A 22,909-nucleotide genomic window follows, 5' to 3' on the forward strand; every position below is an offset into this window, starting at 1 on the left:
TAGTCGGCATTTTGTTTCGACAGCGCGTATTCTAGCTGTGTTTGGCACCAAACAAAGATAGACTCATTCTACACTTTAGCAAGTATCAGATAAACAGTGTCCGATTTGTTGTAGCTATGTACTCTTCGTACTTACGTATCTGTGGTTCGCTGAAGCCCATGACTTTAATGGAAGGTCTCGCTTGGAATTCATCACGTGTTGGGTCCTTGCAGTATTGAAACGTTTTATTGCCTAAAAGGATATTTTTATATAGACAAAACATAATAATGAAAACTGAAATAATGTCGGAAATGTCAATTAATGGGATATCACATTCCATCTAACATGCAGAACACGAAATGCGGATACTCTCAAATTCATATATGCGTATATTTTTGAAACCCGAGTATTGACCTTTTATACACTAGAAATGACTCTGATTCATTATTTTATAGGCTATGGTGATTTTGTATATGTCTTGAACTGTGGATTCATGGTACGATCTAATTGCTATACATTCTTACTTACATTCTAAATATCGAATTATTCTATAATTGAAATGTAATGTACATACATCTTCAGGTACATCAATTGAATAACTTAGATTTGTCTGATTTTATTTTTCCAGAAAACATATTTAACACAAAATTAAACATTGGCTGTTTAATATACGATTTAAAAACAAACAAACACAATCTATCTGGAAATTTACTTACTGTTCGTAAGGCGTGTTTTCATCCAGCGTTCTGTGTACTGTAAAACAATACGAATGTACGACTTCTTTTTGCAAACAATGTCTTTTCGACTAACTCCATACTATGATTATTATATATACATATATAACATTTATTTGCTAAGATCAAGTGTTTAAAATGTTTCAATAATAATTGAAATAATCTACTTAATCCTGGTGTTTTGCTTAACGCACAAAGAGCATTGTGTTTATAGCATATAGATTGGCACTGTCTGTATGATACTGCTTTTGTAATCTATGTCTGTTGTCTTATGTGGTTCATTGCAAATTTGTTGGGTTTTGAACATTATGTCTAAATTTAAACAAGCTCATAGCTAGATTGGTACGTCCCTGTAGTTTTCATCGTAGAAATAATGGCATAAGACTTACGTATTCCACCAGATAGTTGAGATGTTTGGGGTCGTCAAGGCAACACGTATCGTTCTCTTGTACAATGTGTTTCCATGTCTTAACGTCGTCTGGGTGCCCTTTGATATCCTGAAACAATGTTAATTGTGTTAAGATTAGAATCAGTAATTGTTAGTGTCTTATCCTTTAATGAACAGTTTTGAAAGTTTCAACGATGTTAACTTTTACTGTTGTCGATTTTACAATGTATTTATTGGTGATATTGTATATAAAGTATGTGAATATATAAATATCATGTAGAGATTGTTAGATTGAAATGAATTTTAAACATGTCAATATAACAGTTAATTGGCCTTTTGACACGAGTTTAATTTTTGAATATTAAAAAGAAGCAATGAAAAATGCAGGTACAATGTTTGCTTTATACTGCAAACTTTGCTTGATAAAAGTGGGTGGTAAACAAGGTAAATATATATTTCATAATTGAAAAATTTCTTGTTTTGAAACAGTGCCAAATTAAATCAGTTTGAACATAATTACAAAGCTATTGTACATTTTAATGATTTACAATGAAGCCCGATGTATTGAGTTTGAAGATAATGTTTCAACTTTGTGTTAATTATATACGGTATTTATCATGAACTAAGCAAATAAAGTTTAAAAATAAAGATAGCATGATACACTACAAACAAATTCATGCACATTACTGACACATGGAAAACGAAAGCATGTATTTGTATTTTTGTATTTGGTTACAATTATGGCACATACAAACGAAAACATATAGAAACTTTTAACGAAGAGGCACGACTGCCCCAAACTGACATCTCACCTGACATCGGACACAAAGTCTGGATGTAGGTTGAGGCGGGGCTTTCTCGCTGGCCAGGTAGTACACCGCTAGACCGTTCAGTATCAACAGTAGCACATTCAAGAACCCGAAAAGACAGATAGAAATCTTGTACATGTGGTTGTTGTCTTTCTTTCTGTTGCTGCTCTGTCGACTATATTGTGGTTCCGACCATTGTATATCAGGTAAGCCATTTTTTAATGAAGCACTTTTTAGAGGCTCACTTGCCTCTTCCTGGTCGTAATTATCTGCGTCATTTTTCATAATCTTCGCTTGAAATAAAAAGTCTAACGATGATTCGCCCTTTGTATGTTCCATTTTTTCGCCACTGTCAAATTAAAACAAAACTGATATAAACTTATCACACAAACTACGCTTCGTTTTCTAAAAATCACCAATAGAATATGGAAACCCCCTATTAATTTACTTCCTTCTTCTGTCTCTATTATTAGCTACCAGAAATAACAGTCTTATTAGTGTATGAGGTTTTAGATCCACATTATTATCATAATTAAGGATTTGACAAACTATTTCTGATAACATAATGCAATTTAAACGGTTGTTGAAAATATAAAGCGTATGTATTATACATGTATATTGGAATCATATCAGGATATATCACAACGCGATAAAGTTTATGATCATGATTAAGTTTTTATCATAACCCTTTTTATTGAAATTTATAACAATTGCAAACGTATTTATTTATCGATTCGTATTAGATCAGAGTTTTAATAGTCATAAGGCCACTCCTTTTTTATTTTTTGGTTTACAAGAATTTTGGGGGAAAATGTCCACCGGGCGGTCGAAAAAAAAAAAAAAAAACAGGAAAAAAGTCACAAAACATACTCTTAAAGGGTAAAAATCAGAGAACAACATAAAAACATTGAAAATTTATATCATTTACATGACATTTTAAATTTTTAAACTGCTATTAATGCATGTTTTAATACACTCAAAGTTTCAAAGTTCTAATTAAACACACAGTTTAAATCTTACATACTGTGCATATAAAACATCAATGAAATTGACTATAAAACATGTTTACATGTAAAACTACACTTTTTATCAAAGATATGCCCCTCATGCATAATTACAGCTGTCAACTTTTCTACTTTCGGTTTGCTGAGAAATAGTTCTCTGCTATTCATTCTTATAGCTTAATATTCGCTCGTTTTTTATTGCAAAGCTTTATGAACAGTAAAAAATGAAGTATTATTAGTGCACAAATGTTCCAAAAAATAATGAAAACACTTTATTTTAACCAAATTACTACGCCACTATTTATGGAATGAAAATTTGGAAGGTCAAATGTGTTAGCAAAACAAATGTGGATACTCATTGGATTTTAACCATTCTTCTTAGTTTAAGACTGCATATACGCGTGTTTTTATAGTAAGTTAACATTCAGTCATCTTACAGACCAGTCTGTTTCGCTTTAAAATATTTGTTTTCCAGAAGAGTAAATGCCACACTAGTTTGTTGACACATTTTAAGATGTGGAGATTGTGGGTGGGGTAAAAAATATCGGATCTATCTGTAAATTGTTTTGTGAATTCTCCAGGAAGCTCATTTTACGTACTACAACGGTTAACAGTTCAAAATACATTTGAACGATGCTATAAAATTTTATTTATGTTCGAACAGTTGTTTTTGTCTGTAATTTGTTTGGAATGAAAGCAAATGTTCGAACATTCAGCTTCAAAGATCAGTAAAATGTTTGATAAACGGGATAACCGGTAATAAACGGTAAGTTGTTAATTTCCAATTATATATTTATTTAAATTTATAAAATATTTCTTTATTTTTTTTAACATTTTTTGACATAATTTACTGAAGTCCAGTGTTCTGTTTTGACCAAGGCAAGTACATGTAATAACAAAGGATTTTAAAAGTAGTTCTGAAAATTGATATTTTCACTCCTTATTTTGCAGTGAAAATATCAAATTGATATTTTCACTGTTGTTATTTCACTGTTAAAACCCCATATTTCATCGTAAAGCATGAAAGAAACATTGAATATCACTCAGCAAGACATTTGTTAAGCTTCAAGGGTATGCTAAAGCAAAAGTGAATGCAGAACACTAAACTGAACGATATTAAATTGAAAAAAAGAGAAGGCAATTTTACGCATTAAAATACAAAAAATTGCACTGTATTAAAACAATACATAATATTTTCTAAACATTGTTTCAGTTATTTCAATATTGGAAAATGCCAATAACGTGAAATAATTACCAATTTTGTAAATAAGGAAGTAACATTTTATGAAGACATTTGAGCTTTAACATTGTGAAAGCAATTCCTGAAAAACTGAAAACCAAACTAGACCTAGATTTGAGTTTTAATAACCTTTACCATGGTGGGTCCTAGTTATGTGTAACCCGATCCATGCTAAGTTCGGATATTTTCGGACCGGGATATTTACCATGGGATGTTCACAAAATCCATTTCAAATTCAAATCTTGCAGCAAATTACCATATCAGTACATAAAAATCACATAACAAAATAATAAATCTAGCATGTGACTTAACTTTATGTACCAATGATAGTAACAGAGAAATCCATAATTATGTATCGGATATTTTCATCTTCTCCCAACTCCGCCATTTTGTGTATACACGAGTTCACAGGGCATCTATACTTCATGCTTGTTTATTTTTCATTTTAAAGAGTATTCCTTGGTTACAACAACAAATCTCATTTATAGTGAAATATCAAGTTCATTACAAATTGAAATGGACTTATTCAAAATAGTTTTCCTTGTTGTTTTATCTAAATGTTTTGCACACAACTCCTGGCATTAGTATTAAAATGTCATTGAGACATGTGTTCAACTCTTTCATTGTTTTTACTCTACTATTGACCCAAACATGAATAAACATGTAATCTAGAATAAACACAAGCTTTACATTGACTCAATAACAAGTATTTCCAAACCATTTTGTGATTTCAAATCCATAAACACCATCGACCGAACTTGTGAAATTAGGTCACCGGTATCAACTTAGAAATTTTACTTTCGATTTCACCACTCACACTTAGTGCACTGTTATTTGATATTTAACCATAAAATGTTATAAAATGTTTTTCTCACACATAATTTACAGATATATGTGTATACTAATTCGATGGCAGCCGCTGACAATTTTATTTTTTATCTATAAACAACAATATTTTCATGACCTAAATTGGCGGGGAATAACAACAATCACGTGACAGTTATTGTTTGTGTCGGCTGTTAAATTTGCCAATGTTTATTGCTATTGTTATTTTAACAACTCCTGCATATTTTAATTAATTATTTCATACAAAGAATGACTGCTATCGTCAATTCCGCCATTGCCATCGGCGCTGCCATAACAGTTGACTGGCTCACATGCTATCACTATAAATTGGCAAATACGGCCACGGAACAACAAACCAGTCGAGATCTACTGCATTCGTATTCTTATCTGTGCGTTTTTCATTCGTTTCGCATCAAAGTCAATACGGTCGGGAAAATAATTTTGAAAAATTAGTGAAATTCATTTTTTATTTTTTTTTGTACTTTTCGGAAAATTAGACCCGCCGGTTTTGTAAACCAATTTATATAAAAGTAGTGGCCTAACGTTCGTGAATATTTTTAGATAAAAGTAGGTCAGGTCCAACGTAAAATGATGACTGAATCGTATAATTATTTAATAGTGAACTCGGACACGTTTATATACTGTAATACTATAATAAGAATGAAAAACATGTCGCTGAGACGCATGAGAGCGATGGACGCTTTCTGCCAGACGCATTCTTGGTCGCCATTAAGGACATTCCCGATCTCATGAGTCATCGGAGCTGATTGTAGCAGTCGACTGTAATTGTTATTGTTTACTGACCTAAATTTAAAACACCGACAAAATTCTAGACCTTAAATCAAATAAATTTACTACCACTGATTACAGAAGTGTATTTATCATAAATACTTACCAATGTAGTGAAACTTAATCCCTTTAGCGAAAATTATCAGTCAATGACTGCTAGACTTTTATCGGTACTACCAATTGTTGTATGCTAGTTATGCTGTTTTTACTCCGCCTCAGTATATGCATGATAGGGCTATGAACTCTTTGATTTTAATTGTTTGCTATGCATATGGATCATCCATCGGGTCTTGGCTAATTACAATCCCTTTAAGAGTCCGTCTGTGGACATTATACATGTAAGCATGAACACTATCCCTAGCAATTTATTATAATGCTCTTACACAACTGTAACTTTATATATGTTCCCTTTTATTATCTACGTCTATCTGTTTGATCAGATTATAAGTATGGTTTACACTTAAGGTTAAACTTACAAGTTGCATCCTTTTCAATATGTTTATGGCGATTTTTAACAGCAAAAAATCACTATCACTTATAAGTCTTTTGCGCAATAAAGTAAATTTTGTCTGCTTAACAGTTTTATGGAGAGTGAGAAAATCAGGTTTCTCGATATTCTATTATAAGGTTTCTCGATATATTATGATAAGGTTTCTTGATATATTATGAAAAAGTTTCTATATACCATGATAAGGTTTCTCGATTTATTATGATAATGTTTCTCGATGTATTATGATAAGGTTTCTCGATATATTAGGATAAGGTTGCTCGATATATTATAATAAGGTTTTTCGATACATTATGATAATGTTTCTCGATATATTTTGATAAGGTTTCTCGGTATTCCATGACAAGGTTTTACTATATATAACGAGAAGGTATTTTTATATATATGATATAATAAGCTTCTTTCGATATATTATGATAAGGTTTCTCGATAAGTTATGATAAGGTTTCTCGATATATTATGATAAGGTTTCTCGATATGTTATGATAAGGTTTCTCGATATATTATGATAAGGTTTCTCGATATGTTAGGATAAGGTTTCTCGATATGTTATGATAAAATTTCTCGATATTCCATGATAAGATTTCTCGATATATTATGGTAAGGTTTCTCGAAATATTATTATTAGTTTTCTCGTTATATAATGATAAGCTTTCTCGACATAATATGATTAGGTTTGTCGATATATTGTTGCGCCATAGCTGTTAGGGGGCATCAAATATTTTGGTCGTATTGGTAGTGGAACAAGTGAATCAGGAGATTTATATAATTATACGATTGACGACATGGCCGAGGCACAACTTGATCCTGCTATCACTTCAATGATTACTAAAGTTGTACAGGATTCAATTGGTTCAAATATTGAGCCTATGGATAAATCTATTGTCGCTGGAGTTACATCAGGCTTATCAGCACAAATATCTCAACTGACTGCCGAAAATGATGAACTAAAAGCCCGCATTTATAAGTTGGAAAACAAAGCTGATGCCAGCGAGCAATACAGCAGACGCAACAATTTGCGATTCTCTGGTGTGTCGGAGGAGAGAGGCGAGGACACTGACAATATTGTTATAACGATTTGTAATGACATTGGCGCTCAGGTCACACTTGAGGAAATTGATCGCTCTCATAGAACCGGCAGATTTGTTCCGAATACTAGCCCCGTTCCATTTTAGTTAAGTTTGCTACCTATCGAGCGAGGCAGAAGGCGTAAATTCTTGTTGTTAACATGAAACACACATTTAATGTTTTCTATGGAATGTCATTGTTATTCTTAGGCATTATTATTTTTCTTTATTTACAATAAGTATTTTCGTCTGTTTACGTTTACTTCAGACTTTACGCTCTCTTTATATTTTGTCAAAAGTCCTCTTATAGATCTATGAACATAGACAACTTTCTTCATAACTGTTACAAATTCAGATATACAATGTCCTCCATACACACTATCATATGATTACTCATATATATGCTTATTGCTTTCTTTGCACTCTCTCTTTCTTTCACTTTCAGTGTAGTGGTGGTGTGGTTCTGGATACTTCACGGTCGTACCTTGTTTGTAACATTGTGTTGCCGAAAACACTAGCATTTATAATTTTTATTATTCAATTACATGAATAGGCAAACAAAATTCGGCGTTTTCCAAAATGCTTAATACAGGAACAACAGCCGTTTCCATCTTACTGTGAATCTTTTTTTCCTTCTGAGCCTAGCAAGCGACGCAAGTAATGTTTACTCTTTAAGGTAAAATCTCACAGCTACATCTAACTTAGGTATTCTTGCACGTCAAAGATTCCAAGTTAAATTTGATCAACGTATGCGATCGAAGAGCAATTTCACATTAAGTCACACGGCAAGTGAAGCGTTTAGTACAAATATAAGCTTCACAAAACATTGCTTGTGCTTTATGTTTTCCATGGTAGTTTTAACTTGGTTAAATATTTTTCTTTCACTATCAGGCGATATTCACCCTAATCCAGGTCCCGGTTCAAGACTCGACACTTCCCCTGGTAGTTCATATAACGGTCTGTCCACTAATCTTTCATCTTTTCTGTGTTGTCCCAACTACCTTTCTATTATGCACTACAATGGTCAAAGTCTTCTACCGAAACTAGATTTATTGTCAATTGAACTAAGTTCTTTCGATATCCTTACCTTTTCTGAAACTTGGTTAGCTGATACAATCACAGACGACCAAATTCTAATCCCTGGCTTCTCAAGACTAGTTAGGCGTGATCGGCAAGGGGATTCATATGGTGGCGTTGCCACTTATATCAAAGACGGTATCAATTTTAAAAGAAGGGATGATTTTGAGTTAATGGTACTAGAGTGTCTCTGGTTAGAAATTAAGATACGCACATCTAAACGTGTACTAATCTGTGTGTTCTGTCGTCCTCCTAACCCTGATAATAACTATTATAGCCTTATTGAAGATTCTATAGGTTTGGCAAGAGAAAGTGGTATTGAGGATATTATCATTACAGGTGATTTCAATCTGAACACTCTTGTCGATAGTTTGGGGAGCAAAATCAACTCTTTATCACAACAGTTTGCCATTGAACAATGCTTTTCAGATCCAACGCACTTTACAGAAAATTCTTCCTCAATTATCGATCTCTTATTTATTTCCAACTCAAACTCCTTAGTCCATAGCGGAGTTGGAGAGCCATTTCTAGATCAAAACATTCGTTTTCATTGCCCTATTTTTGGAATTTTTAGATACAATAAACCGGTTAAAAAGGTTACTCGGCGTAGAATATGGAAATACGACAATGGGAACTACACGCAACTTTGCCAGAAGCTTTTGGATACTGATTGGTCACTAGTTAGAAATACAAATATTGATTTGTTCACCTCTGATTTTATTAAATCAATTGTTGATATTTCCAACAGCTGTATTCCCAACAAGGTTATAACTATCAATCCTTTTAAACCTCCTTGGATGAATAACGACATTAAAATCAAAATTCGACAGCGTAAAAGAGCTTATAGATAGGTCAAACGCACTAACAATCCAATACATTGGACTAAGTTTCGAAAATTGCGTAACGAAGTTGTCGCTCTAATCCGGAGTTCAAAATTGAAATACTTTGACTCCCTTGCTTTGAAACTTAAAACCAGTGAACTCAGTTCTAAAGACTGGTGGAAAACACTTAAGTCATTTATCACTCCGGTTAAATTAAGAGGCATTCCTCCACTACTCAACCCATTAGATGGTCTGTGCGTTGCAGACGACCAAGGCAAGGCCGAAATCCTTAATGAATTCTTTGTTCTTCAGACCTACGTTGACGATTCAACTCAAGTATTACCTGAACTTGATTTAACTAATGATGATGCTAAACTTGATTCGATTGTTATCGTACCTTCCGAAGTCAAAGTGCTATAAGTAGTCTCTCGGTTGGTAAAGCATCTGGACCTGATGGCATTGATAATCGTATTTTACTTGAAGCTTCTTCAGAACTTAGCCAGCCTTTGTGTAAATTGTTCAATGCTTCTTTAACTTCTTGTGTTGTTCCGTCTAATTGGAAATATTCAAATGTTTGTGCTGTCTTTAAAAAGGGGGATCCTTCCAACCCATCAAATTATCGCCCAATCTCTCTTTTGAACACTATGGAGAAAGTCTTTGAAAGAATAATATTTAAACATGTATTCAACTTTCTTCGTGATACCAGTTTTTATACTCGATCCCAATCCGGCTTTCTACCAGGTGATTCTACTGTCGATCATCTTACCTACCTATATAATAAGTTTTGTCAAGCTCTCGACAATGGTCTTGAAATACGAGTTGTCTTTTTTTATATAAGTAAAGCATTTGACAAAGTTTGGCATCGTGGTCTACTATATAAACTGGAGAAGGCAGGCATTTGTAGTCACTTGCTGTCTTGGTTTTCCAACTACTTAGAGAATAGGCGCCAGTGTGTGGTTATTCCGGTAGCCACTTCGGCATTAAAATCAATTGAAGCTGGAGATCCCCAGGGCTCAATTTTGGGTCCTCTTTTATTTCTTATATACATAAATGACATAGTAAACGAGATAGATTCAAATGTCAACCTATTTGCTGATGATACAAGTCTATTTGTTATAGTGGACATCCCCCAGACTGCAGCTTTAAAACTACAGACAGATATAAACAAAATATCTATTTGGGCTGATAAGTGGCTTGTAAAGTTCAATCCCAACAAATCTAAATCAATGGTCATATCTCGAAAACGTAACCAACCCATTCATCCGTCTGTGTACATGTTTGACACTGAAATCCCGTTTGTTGAACCTCACAAACACCTAGGTATTTTTCTTTCAAATGAGGGAAATTGGCATATTCACATTAACTATACTAAAGAAAAAGCTTGGTCTAGAGTAAACATCATGAAACGTCTACGCTATCAACTGGATAGGAGGTCTCTGGAGGTTATTTATTTTTCTTTCATAAGGCCAATCTTGGAGTATGCGGATGTCATCTGGAATAATTGTTCACAGTATGAAAAAAACGATCTTGACAAAATTCAAAACGAATGCGAACGCATTGTTACTGGTTGCACTCGCCTTGTTTCTCTGCGTCTGCTTCAAATTGAATTTGGCTTTGAGAGCTTGGCAACAAACACAAGCTTTTACTTTTTTACAAAATGAAAAATGGTCTGTCTCCTGATTATCTGTCAAGTTTGGTTCCTCAGACAGTCGGTCAAGCATCAACTAGATCACTTCGAAACGCATCCAATATCTCTAGCATTCGTACACATACGTCACACTATATGAATTCATTCCTTCCTTCATCAATCTTAGCATGGAATAGTCTCCCAGCTGAAGCACAAAGCATTGACACTGTCTCTGGTTTTAAAGCGTACCTTAAGTCGGATAATTCCAAACCAAATACTCTGTTTTATTATGGGAAACGTCGATTACAGGTCATTCACACTCGCTTACGGAACGAATGCAGTTCACTGAACCATCACCTTTTTGTTAAAAATATTGTGCCCTCATCCCTTTGTGCATGTGGAGTTCAGGAAACAACATATCATTATCTTCTTATCTGTCCCCTTTATACTGAACAAAGGAGACTTCTTCTCAACTCTGTGGAGGCTTTGTCTAACGCAACGCTTCGCAATTTACTATACGGTGACACTGCCCTCACAGAAGAACAAAATAAGACACTGTTCGATGCAGTTCACCTCTTTATTCAAATGACAAAAAGATTTGATAGCCAGTGACAGTCACATACTACCTTATATCAATCCCTTCCAGGATTATCTCCTTTTTGTATACATGTTATTTTATACTACCAATCAGGGCTCAGAGAAGAAAAGGCACTGGAAGTTGTTCATCTAAACCAACCACCCTACCCTCTTTCTTCATTCTTATCCTCTTTACTATCTTATCCTGTTCTCAAACAAAATTAACGACTTTTGTATTTGAAAAGTGAAAATAAACTAAGCTTATTATAGCTTTGTTAATCACAAAAAATGTTAACCTTTAAACTACTATCTTGTCTGTGTACATCGTATGTAAAAAATCTTTAAATATTTATAAAATTAAATGAAGCCAAATCACATTAAACACTACCATCTGATCTATCCAACAATATCAATATCATTGTGTCATCTACATTGTAAGCTGTACAAATGTCCGTCATTAAATATGTACTTCTGCAAAAGTTTGGAGAATAACTTTTTAAGATATATTTATCTTTCGTTCTAATCCTTTTCTAGATTGTACATGTGTTTTCTGTTTGTCTTTATAATATGTGTGTAAACATTGATGAATAAAATATGTTTAAACTAAATATTTTGGAAGCTTGTCTCAAATTTACCACAGTGTCCGCACTTTCAGAAAGTCTCAAATTTCTCAAGTTAACTACTATCTAAGTTAAGTATTTCTATAGAAATGCCGAAATGTTCCAATTTCATAGAAAAATAAAATTACAGCCGCAAAATAAATGTTACTTTATTTAAATCTTTGTAAAATTATCAATCATTTCCTAAAATAATCAGAGAAAACTACTAATGCGACTTTTCTCAATGAAAACCTAAACGAGAATACCATATTCCAGAAATTTTCAGAGTTTGGCCGAAAATGGGCCGAAATTTGGCCGGGCCGTTTGCTGGTCGGTGTCAAAACAGAGCTGCCCGTGTGCTGTTATATTTTTATACCAATTTTCAGACATTAACTCGGAAATTCGCTCTATGTCGCGTTCCACATTAAGGCTCAAGGTAGTACAAAATTATATATGTTGTGTCTCACCGAGGGTTTGTGGATATCAAATAGTGGTATCTTTGTTTAGTTTTCAATAATTAAATGATAACAATACAATTACAATAACTTGCATACTATATATATATATATTATTCATAGTTATAGACATCTTAAGAAATAGATGTTAATATTGACACCGTTTTTTCTTAACCGGTGTAACGTATTTCGGTTCGTTTACAATTTGATAGATAAAACAGTTATTGTTAGTTTTCCAAAAGTTTATTTTCACATAACACGCACGCACGCACGCACGCACGCACGCACGCACGCACGCACGCACGCACGCACGCACGCACGCACGCACACACACACATACACACTTTTAAATTACAGTTTTTTAGCTCTACTGGCCAAAGGCCAGAAGAGCTTATGCGATGGTAATGTGTACGTAGTATGTGCATCCGTGCGTCAGTGCGGTCGTGCGTCCGTGCGTCTGTAAACAATTGCTTGTGAACACGATACAGTCTTCAGTTTTGATTGTATCTCGATGAAACTTGTACAGTAAATAGATATTCATTAGAGCTCGGTTCCTTTCGAAAACCAGCCAGATCCGTCCATAAATGCCTAGATTATAGGCCATGAAAGTTCGTGCGTCCATGCAGTCGTGCGTCTGTAAACAATTGCTTGTGAACACGATACAGTCTTCAGTTTTGATTGTATCTCAATGAAACTTGTACAGTATATAGATATCCATTAGAGCTCGGTTCCTTTCGAAAACCAGCCAGATCCGTCCATAAATGCCTAGATTATAGGCCATGAAAGTTTTAAAGAAATGCTTTCTATTTTTAGCCAGGTCTGCATGAGCGAATTCTATTTTTAGCCAAGTTTACATGTACATGTAAATTCAAGTCTAGAGTTAAGGGAGACAATTTGCAAGTCTAGGATTTTGAGAGACAATTTGCTTTTTGCTTCTGCAGCTGATTTTGTGAATTACTCTGCCTTGTTCTTGTTGAAAGCCCAAAGGCCATTTTTTAGCTTTAAGTTCTGTAGTTTGCACATTCATCTTAACAAAATTGGTTGTGAATGTTTAAGTTATGCACCTGGTGTCATTACTGGCCACACCCAGGGTTCACAGGTTTGGTAAACATAAATCTGGAAAGGTTTGAAAATCTTTTTGTGTGTTCGTGCATCCATCTCAGCACAATTGATTGTGAATGTTTGTTCAAATTGATCAATGTTGTCCTAGGATGCCCTTGACTTTGACCTTTTGACCAACTTTTTTTAACTTCTAAAACTACAGAAATGTTTACTATGAGTACAGTTTTGAAAGCATTTTTTTTTTTGTCAGATGACTTTTACTTGGCACATATTAAAATAGTTCATGCAACTAATCTGCTTACAATACTTTCTGGGCTCAGATGTTGAACGTGCTACGTTTTCAGGTAACCCAAACACAAAACATAAAGTATATGTCTACATGCTCTGGATTGATATGACCACAAAAGCCATGCCAGTAGAGCATAGGCCCTTTTGGGCCTCTTGTTTTAGATCATACTAGAATTTTATATATTTCGGTGATTAAATCTATCAAAGTTAAAGCCAAAAGATCCTGAGATAATTTTCTTGCCGCGTCTTAGCTGAATAGGAGACCCAAAGTCAACTGCTCAAAAGGTTTTGCACTCATGAGCGTTTCTTGAAGTGACTTTCATCATAATTTAGGTATTTCAGGCGTCAACAAGCTTATGCAACAAAACCAGAATGTATTTTATCTAGATTTAAACATATAGATTATTATCAATATTCATATGGAAAACTACAGAAATAAGTCCAGTAATCGAAAGCCAGGACATAAACCCCGTGGCACAGGGCCAAAGCCAGAAACACACAACAACACACATATTCGCAAACAACGTACAACATATAGAATGTGTAAAACTAGGGGTGTTTATCAAGAAGTGTTGGGTAACTCATTAGAACGGTCAGCAAAATATAATTTTACTGACGCTTTAAACTAGTTTATGTGCACAACCTCGCTCTCATCACAACAAATTTTATCCAAGTATGCATTCACTTGAGGAAACTAAAGAATGAAGAAAATTATAATAAAATATAGGTACAACCATTTAGGGTCCCAACTCTATGCAGACGAAGGAATACGATTTAGAATACCAAATGTAAACTTTTTTTAAGATATGATGCAGTTGCTGTTTGAAACAATAACAATCCCACAAAAAAGGTTTAAAACTGTATAATCATCGAGTTCTATAATAAAAAGCATACTTGTTAAACGCCCGAAATAAATAAAGAAAACGTTTGTAAAAAAAATACAGTACACATTTGTTGATGTCTTCTTCTAAATGCTAAACAATCAATGCGCATGTAATTATAACGAAGGGCATGCGATATAGAATACATGTAAAACAATATGTAACAATATTTATTATGCTGCAAAAAATAGAAAGCAATAATTTCAATTATGAAAAAAATACAAGCTCAATAACACAAATTCCAAAACAATCAATAACATATTGTTTATGAAATAAACTTGAAAATCAGATTTTAGACAAGGAAAATTATTGAAATAAAGGTAATTTTTATTGTCAAAAACATTAAATAAAATAAATAGACCAAATAATTGTAGAAATATATTATTAAACTATTAAATTGTATATTTATTAATTCAAGTTTTTGTCTACGTACATATACATAATTTTTATACAAATTATATCAGACAGAACATTTATAAGCCAGGAGGTTATAGACCAATGTTATCCCCAAATCAAACGAACGCATTTCCTTTTAGAAAATTATAATATCTTTAAAGATGCGTAGATCTTCCAGAATTGGCACAATATTGTGGTAGTTACATATCAATCAACTCTTGCAACTATCTCAAAACACTCTCAAAATGTACACCAGTCCAGCTTTCTGCCCAGAGAACGGACTTGAAATTCTATTAGCTGTCATTTTTTCGTCAAAATCGAGCTAAAATAGCATAAACTTTTAACTATATTTTTTTTAACTAACTCTTACAAAAAGGCAAAGAAAAAGTTGATATAATAAAATTTTTGCTTGTACATCGCACAACCGCGGAACCTCGCTCTCACACTCTGTCTCCCGTATACGTATCATAATGGTCATTACATATTATCATCAGAAATAAACTCTTGAGTAGTTGGTCAAAATTATAAGTGACCGTTTTTACAGCATGTGAGCCCCAAAAAAGTTCATCTGTGGCTGAGCCAGGACCTCATCCTTTGAATAGACCTTTACGTAGAGCCTGTCCCCATTCTCAAGCTGCAGGGAGCTAGCAAGGAAGCTCGACCCCACCACCCGCGGATCGTCGTTCTTACACTCGGTCTCTCGGCTCCGCATCACGATAGACCCGTCCACTGAAATATCTATCTTATTAAAGCTGCAATGTAAATCAACCGTGCTGCCTTCCTTGGAAATAAACTGATCTAATAGAGGCTGCAATAGGAAGTGTTTTTTTCCCCGAAGAATTGAAGAGGAGGTAACTCAATCCATCGGTTGTCTGTTTGTTACTTGCTTAGGGCTTTGCATTCCGAGTTATTCTTTTATTTTAACTAAGTTTCAATCCTTTCCATGTGTACACTGATTTACTTGAGGAATATCTAAATAATTCTCTTGATCAATGAGTAGTTCTAGACGTTATTTAATTACGCTAGCATTTACGCAATTAACAAGGCTTTTGGAAATAAATACCTCACAGACAAGTCATTCTTGCCAGCCAAAACATGCATAAGGAATTTTATTTTGGCATAAAAAAGAAAATACTTGAAGTATTTTTTTTCGTAGAAAATTAAAAGCAGACTATATTTGCTTTTCAACACGGATAAGTTTAATTAAGGTAAACCAACACCTTAACGCGTTTTTACAAGCCTATTATATTGTGTTTTTTTATCAACCTTTTAGTAAAAGATGAGAAATAAAAAAAACAACCTGTGGTTGTCCCTGCTTTCTTCAGAAAAATCATGTGCGAGAAGACTACAGGCTGACTACTGTTGTTGTTCTGTTTATGGTCAAAATGAATCTGAAATAAAAAGTGAGTTTAGCCTGTGAAGACCTAGGTTCAAACAGTGTTCAGTTCAAACTGGAATGAAGTAATCTACCATGGAAAATACTAAAATAAAGTGCAAAATTACATTTTAGCGATAATCTTCCCCCAACTCTTACCTGACTGTACACGTGGTATACACCAGCCTGCTTAATCTCAATTTGCCCGTCTTCTTCCAGATACTGTATCTTGGTTGGGTGGGGAACAAGAGCTAGTGTATGGTGCTGGTCCCAGTACATTTGTTGATTCTCCGGATCTGGAGTTCGACAATAGTTCGTTTAAATATATGTTAAAGATAACTTAGATCTGTGACGTAACGGGTAGGATTTTTAAACAAACCTCTAAATGTTTTTTTAACAAATCCTTTTGAGAAATATCTGGTTTACAAGATTATGATCTCGGAAATATAGCGAAGGATAATTGACCTTGCTTAGTTGATGTTGATCCTGATGAGGATGACTATGCTATTAGTTTTTTTACCAATATTTTAACTATCACACCATTCCAGGATACGTTTGGCCAATTAACAAGGTCTTTCTCGACTAGTCTCGACATTGCGCATTCTAGCACCAAACAAAGAAAGATCCCTTCTTCAAAGGACATAAAAGACTCGTACAAGAATCAGTTAAACCGGTCTCCGTTGTTAAGGTATGTTTGTACTTACGTATTTGTGGCTCGTTGTAACCCATGACTTTTATAGAAGGTCTCGGGGAGAACTCATTACGTTCTTGGTTTTTGCAGTATTGAAACGTTTTATTGCCTGAAGGATATAAATATGTATGCGTATTTTGTTAAGAAAAAAACGAAGAAAACATATATAAACTTAAAATAAAAGACATCAAAAACTATTTAAATATTGCTTCATCTTCAAGTCCGGAGAGGGAAGAAGTGCTTGTGTTTAAGTTTGTGATATCACACGGGTACGTTTAAGCGGAACATGAGATACGGGTACTTCCAGATTCAGATATTCGTATGTATTTAACAACATATGAACTGAGTGTTGACCTTTTATACACTAGTTCATTCTTGTTTATGCAACGGTGAATATTATCATCATACATAAGAACGATTTAATATTGTCTATAAAGTCTGAGTATTGCCTAGTCCAAATATATCTTAATTTTGGAATGATGTATTGGTTCGATCATATATTTTTTTCAATTTCAATCTCTGCTTCGTACTTGCAATAACAGTCTGAGTATTGAAATATTATTGCAACTTGTTAAATAGAAATATTTAATTATATCATTATTGGTACATATTTTACGTACATAGCATCATTTAAATAACCATGTATAATTTAAAGCATTCACTCCACCAAATTCCTTTAAAATGCTATGTGTATATATGAGTAATTATATAAAAACAAACATCTTTTCTGGAAATAAGACTAACTGTTCGACAGCTTTGTTTTACCGTAAAACAATTCGTCATATTCTTTCAAAACAACACAACATTAAAAAATGCTTTTGAATTATAGTTGTTATAATATTATAACAAACAACTTTTATCTGGCAGAAAGACTTACTGTTCGACAAGCGCGTTTTCATCCACCGCTCTGTGTACTGCAAAATAATACAGATGTAGGACCTTCATGCAATATGATAATTGGGTCCACCACATGTTTTATTGACTACCTCCATAATTTATATTTGAAATTAATAGTTATCGAATGTAGTTACTTTCACGAAGTTGCAAGATTTACTGTTTTTACACGTTTGAACAACATTTGGAATAGTCATCATTAAGCCAGGGTACTCTGCGAAAAGCTCAAAGAACAGTATATGCATACAAAACATGGAAAACACAGTATACAAATGTTTATGTAATACTATTATGTTGTCTTGGGTGTCTCGTTAAGTGTTTGTTGGCCTTTGAACATTGTGTCTCAATTTAAACAAGCATATAGCTGGGCTCGTCTCTGTAGTTTTCGTCGTAGAAATATTGGCATAAGACTTACGTATTCCGTCAGATAGTTGAGATGTTTGGGGTCGTCAAGGCAACACGTATCGTTCTCTTGTACAATGTGTTTCCATGTCTTAACATCGTCTGGGTGCGCTTTGATATCCTGAAATATGCCATGTTAATCGTTAGAATATGTACTTGTTAGTGATCTTCTTTTGATAATGTGTGAACTTTTAGCTTAGTCGTTTTTAAAATGTATTTATTGGTGGTATTGAAGTATTTCAAAGTGAAAGTATTATGTATAGTCTCCTTTGACTCAACTTGAGTGACAATGTACTAATTATATATATGTTAATTGTTCTTGTGAACTGAATATTTGATGTACATTTATACTGATAGTATAAACTTGTCCATAAAACAGTTTAGTGGCTTAATATTATAATGACGCAATAAACAATGTAGCTACAATCTATGCTGTACTTAAACCCATTTCACTTCACTCTTGTGGTGGTTGGTGAAAGATGTAAATATTTATTTTAGATTTTAATTAATATACATATATATATTTGTAGTTAGAAATACATGTCTAATTCGAGATGTCGGTCTTTGTTATAAATTAATAAATAATTTGCACAACGAAATAAACAATATATTTATGATCTGGTTTTAAAATGATTTAACAATACATGGTTTATATTGATTTAAAAATCAATGTCTCGAATTACATATATATATATATATATATATATATATATATATATATATATATATATATATATATATATATATATATATATATTTGTAATTCAAGATATATGTCTATTTCGAGATATCGGCCTTTGCTTTAAATTATTCAATATCTTGCACAACGAAATGAACAAAATCTTTATGGTCTGGTTTATATTGATTTAATAATATACTGTACCAAGTCATAGAAATCTAGATAGAGGATCTGAAGAACAAGTTGTCATATAATATACAAATTTATTAAAACATTTAAGGATTTTGGTAAGTAAGCGAATCTCTGGCGACCCTACTAACATAACTCCTGGACGAGTAGAATATATTTTTTTATTTATATGATGACGAGTGTCAGATTATTGTCAGTAAAAATAACCTAAAAAACATACCTTATGTGTTCACCTGCGCTGATGCAGAGAGCATAATACAACAAACTGATAAAACAATGACATTTCCCACGCTACATGCATTGCAGAAATGAAGTACCCGGAATAATTTAAAACAAACTATGTATTCGGTCGTTTTAATTCGGCTTATAAATGGTAACTTGAATACTGAAATGATATCCAGTAAGTTACACAACGGAATAATGAAACCTCCTCCTTTAAAATGGTGACGTTACACCTGGTAAGATTGTATCACGCACACGCACGTTTAGTGCTCAGATACTTTTTAGTATGTGTATAGTTTGTATACAAGAGCTATTTATCTTAATTTATCATTATGAAGTTAGCAAATTTACAATTAAACATTAAGGGTACAATACAAGAGAAAACCAGTCATATAACTGACAAATAGCAAACGAAAGAATAATGTATTGGTATTTGAATTTGCGGTTACATTATGGCACATGTACATCGAACCATGTAGTTAAAATTACTTTAAATGAATTGTATCTTTTGTTAAAAAATGACATATAACCTGGCATCGGACACAAAGTCTGGATGTTTGTTGGGGCGGGGCTTTCTCGCTGGCCAGGAAGTTCACCGCTAGACCGTTCAATACCAACAGTAATACATTCAATAGCCCAAAAAGACAGACAACATTTTTGTAGATGTGGTTGTTGTCTTTCTTTCCATCGCTACCGTGTCGACTACGTTGTAATATAGAATTTTGTATTCCAGGTACGTCACCGTTTAGGGAAGCACATTTTAGCGGCTCACTGGCATCTTCCTGGTCGTAATAATCAGAGTTTTCATTTTTTATGTATTTGGCTTGTGGTAAATAATCTACCGATGATTCGGCCTTTTCACTTTTCATTTCTATAGCACTGTCATATTAAAACAAAACTAATATAAACTTAAAACACAAGAAACGTTACCAACTATTTACGATTCGCAACTAATTTTTGCTTTCTAAAAATAACTATTTATTCATATGCCAATGCTGAGAACAAGAGGGTTTTTCTCTGAATTTTGATAATTCTGACCTCATGTAATCATATTATTATTTGATATTTATTGTAAGCCAGTCACATAAACATAAAAAGTCTTAGATCCACATTGTCACTATATTAGACAAAACAAGTCACAGGTTGTTGAAAAAGTCCCCCCTACGTTTTATTTGTTATACGTGTATAAATTCCAAAGAGGTGAGTAATACTTGGGAATCCCTCTGATTGATTTCCGAAAACACTGAATGAGCCAGCAGGTATGAGAATTGTGGGATTAATTTCGGTTTACAATATGTTTAATGATTTAAATTTTAAACGATTAAACAAGTTAGATTAAGAGGAATCGATTGCTTCATTTAATGATATTTGTATTCTTCTGTAAACTGAAAGATGATCTTTACAACTATCATTAAGAACATTCATTCATTCATATCTAGTAAACAGAAAAATAGTGCAGAAACGTGCCAATCGCGATAGTGGCGGTGTAATCAATAAATCTGATGTATTGAAAATTCTCAAGGACTTGTTTCAGTCTAATGGGGACGTTTGCCTATGATTAGCATACAATTTGCATATTGACAGCAGCAGAGAATTATAATATAATTGAAATATATTTGATATAATTATAAATCACAAACATGATATTGAAAATGATTTCGAAAACTGTATTTTCTTTATTTCTGGGGACTTTAATGGGAAGTTACGCGACACACTCGACTTCGTTGAGGATGAATATCTACACCAATTGGACAATCTGCCTGACTTATGTTAAACCACAGGTTAAATGATATTAAATGGAAGAACATATTTAGATAAAGAAATGGTTTTTCAACGTGAGGTGAATCCCAAAATACTTCTCAAGTTTAAGCATAAGGTAGACTAAATGACATATGAGCCGCAACGCGCAATTTTGGCCTTCGGACATAATTATTCAAAATGAAATAATCTTTTGTTAAAGAATGCCCAAATTAAATTTTCAGTGTGTTAAAGCTCGAAATTTGTTATCATAACATCATTTTCTCGAGGATTTATATAAAAAAATAACCTAAAACTACACTTGTTTCCATAATGAAAATAAAATCGAACCCGTTTATTTGTCAAAATTCATTTTGTTAATTTCAAACGTTTCGTCGATTCAAAAATATTGAAATTAATCATTCATGCTTTATGACGATTGCCTATTGTTTCAATAATGTTATTATACCCCCGACAAACGAAGTTTGAAGGGGGTAAATTGGAGTCACCTTGTGGTCGGTCGGTCGGTCCGTCGGTCGGTCCGTTGCAATTTGCCTTGTCCGGAGCATAACTTAAAAACTACTGGATGGAATTGGATTAAACTTCATACAATGAAAGAGCATAATGAGAGGAAGTGCAGTGTACAATTACCATAACTCTATTCTTGCTTATTACTGAATTATTGCCCTTTGTTACTTTTTTGTCCAGAGTATAACTTGAAAAGTACTGGATGGAATTCATTGAAACTTCATACAATAGTAAAGCACAATGAGAGGAAGTGCAGTGTTCTAGAACCATAACTCTACTTTAGCTTATTACTGAGTTATTGCCCTTTATTATTATTTTTTTGCTGTCAATTTTTTTCTCCAGACAATAACTTGCAAACTACTCGATGAAATTTATTAAAACTTCAGACAATGGTGAAGCACAATGAGAGGAAGTGCAGTGCACAAGAACCATAACTCTATTTCAGCTTACTACAGAGCTTCTGCCCTTAGTTACTTTTTTTTGTCCGGAGCATAACTTAAAAACTATTGGATGGAATTTAATAAAACTTCATACAGTGATAGATCATAATGAGAGGGAGTGCAGTGACCAGGAACCGCAGTTCTATTTTAGCCAATTACAGAGTTACTGCCCTTTGTTACTTTTTCTTGTCCGGAGCATAACTTGAAAACCATTGGATGGAATTTAATAAAACTTCATACAGTGATAGGTCATAATGAGAGGGAGTGCAGTGTACAGGAACTGCAATTATATTTCAGCTTTTTACAGAGTTACTGCCCTTTGTTACTTTTTCTTGTCCGGAACATAACTTGAAATCTATTGGATAGAATTCATTTAAACTTCATACAGTGATAGATCATAATGAGAGGGAGTGCAGTGTATAGGAACAGCAATTCTATTACAGCTAATTACAGAGTTACTGCCCTTTGTTACTTTTTCTTGTCCGGAACATAACTTGAAATCTATTGGATGGAATTCATTGAAACTTCATACAGTGATAGACCATAATGAGAGGGAGTACAGTGTGTACAGGAACCGCAATTCTATTACAGCTAATTACAGAGTTA

General features: G+C 33.5%; 2 protein-coding genes across 4 annotated transcripts in view; both read right to left on the reverse strand.

Moving 5' to 3' along the window:
* Window positions 1-22,909, reverse strand: part of LOC128227402 (uncharacterized) — a 74,095-nt gene that overhangs the window by 2,464 nt on the left and 48,722 nt on the right. The window contains exons 1-5 of one of the 3 annotated variants that reach the window (XM_052937900.1): window positions 5,896-6,021; window positions 1,914-2,259; window positions 1,103-1,210; window positions 696-732; window positions 136-231 (exon numbers count right to left, since the gene is read on the reverse strand). In XM_052937900.1, the coding sequence (XP_052793860.1) occupies window positions 136-231; window positions 696-732; window positions 1,103-1,210; window positions 1,914-2,249 (577 nt within the window). In that variant the 5' untranslated portion in view covers window positions 2,250-2,259; window positions 5,896-6,021. Of the gene's footprint in view, window positions 1-135; window positions 232-695; window positions 733-1,102; window positions 1,211-1,913; window positions 2,350-5,895; window positions 6,022-22,909 lie in introns of those variants that run through there. The other 2 variants (XM_052937899.1, XM_052937904.1) reach the window with 2 other exon arrangements.
* LOC128227401 (uncharacterized) lies at window positions 14,716-20,871 on the reverse strand. Its single transcript, XM_052937898.1, has 7 exons — window positions 20,129-20,871; window positions 18,522-18,629; window positions 18,090-18,126; window positions 17,226-17,321; window positions 16,681-16,817; window positions 16,447-16,537; window positions 14,716-15,875 (listed from the first exon to the last, which is right to left on the reverse strand). Exons 1-7 carry the CDS (start codon window positions 20,465-20,467, stop codon window positions 15,685-15,687), a joined length of 999 nt encoding a protein of 332 aa, XP_052793858.1. The 5' UTR covers window positions 20,468-20,871; the 3' UTR covers window positions 14,716-15,684.

The sequence above is a fragment of the Mya arenaria genome, chromosome 3, assembly GCF_026914265.1.
Source record: "Mya arenaria isolate MELC-2E11 chromosome 3, ASM2691426v1".
Classification (NCBI taxonomy): Eukaryota; Metazoa; Mollusca; class Bivalvia; order Myida; family Myidae; genus Mya; species Mya arenaria.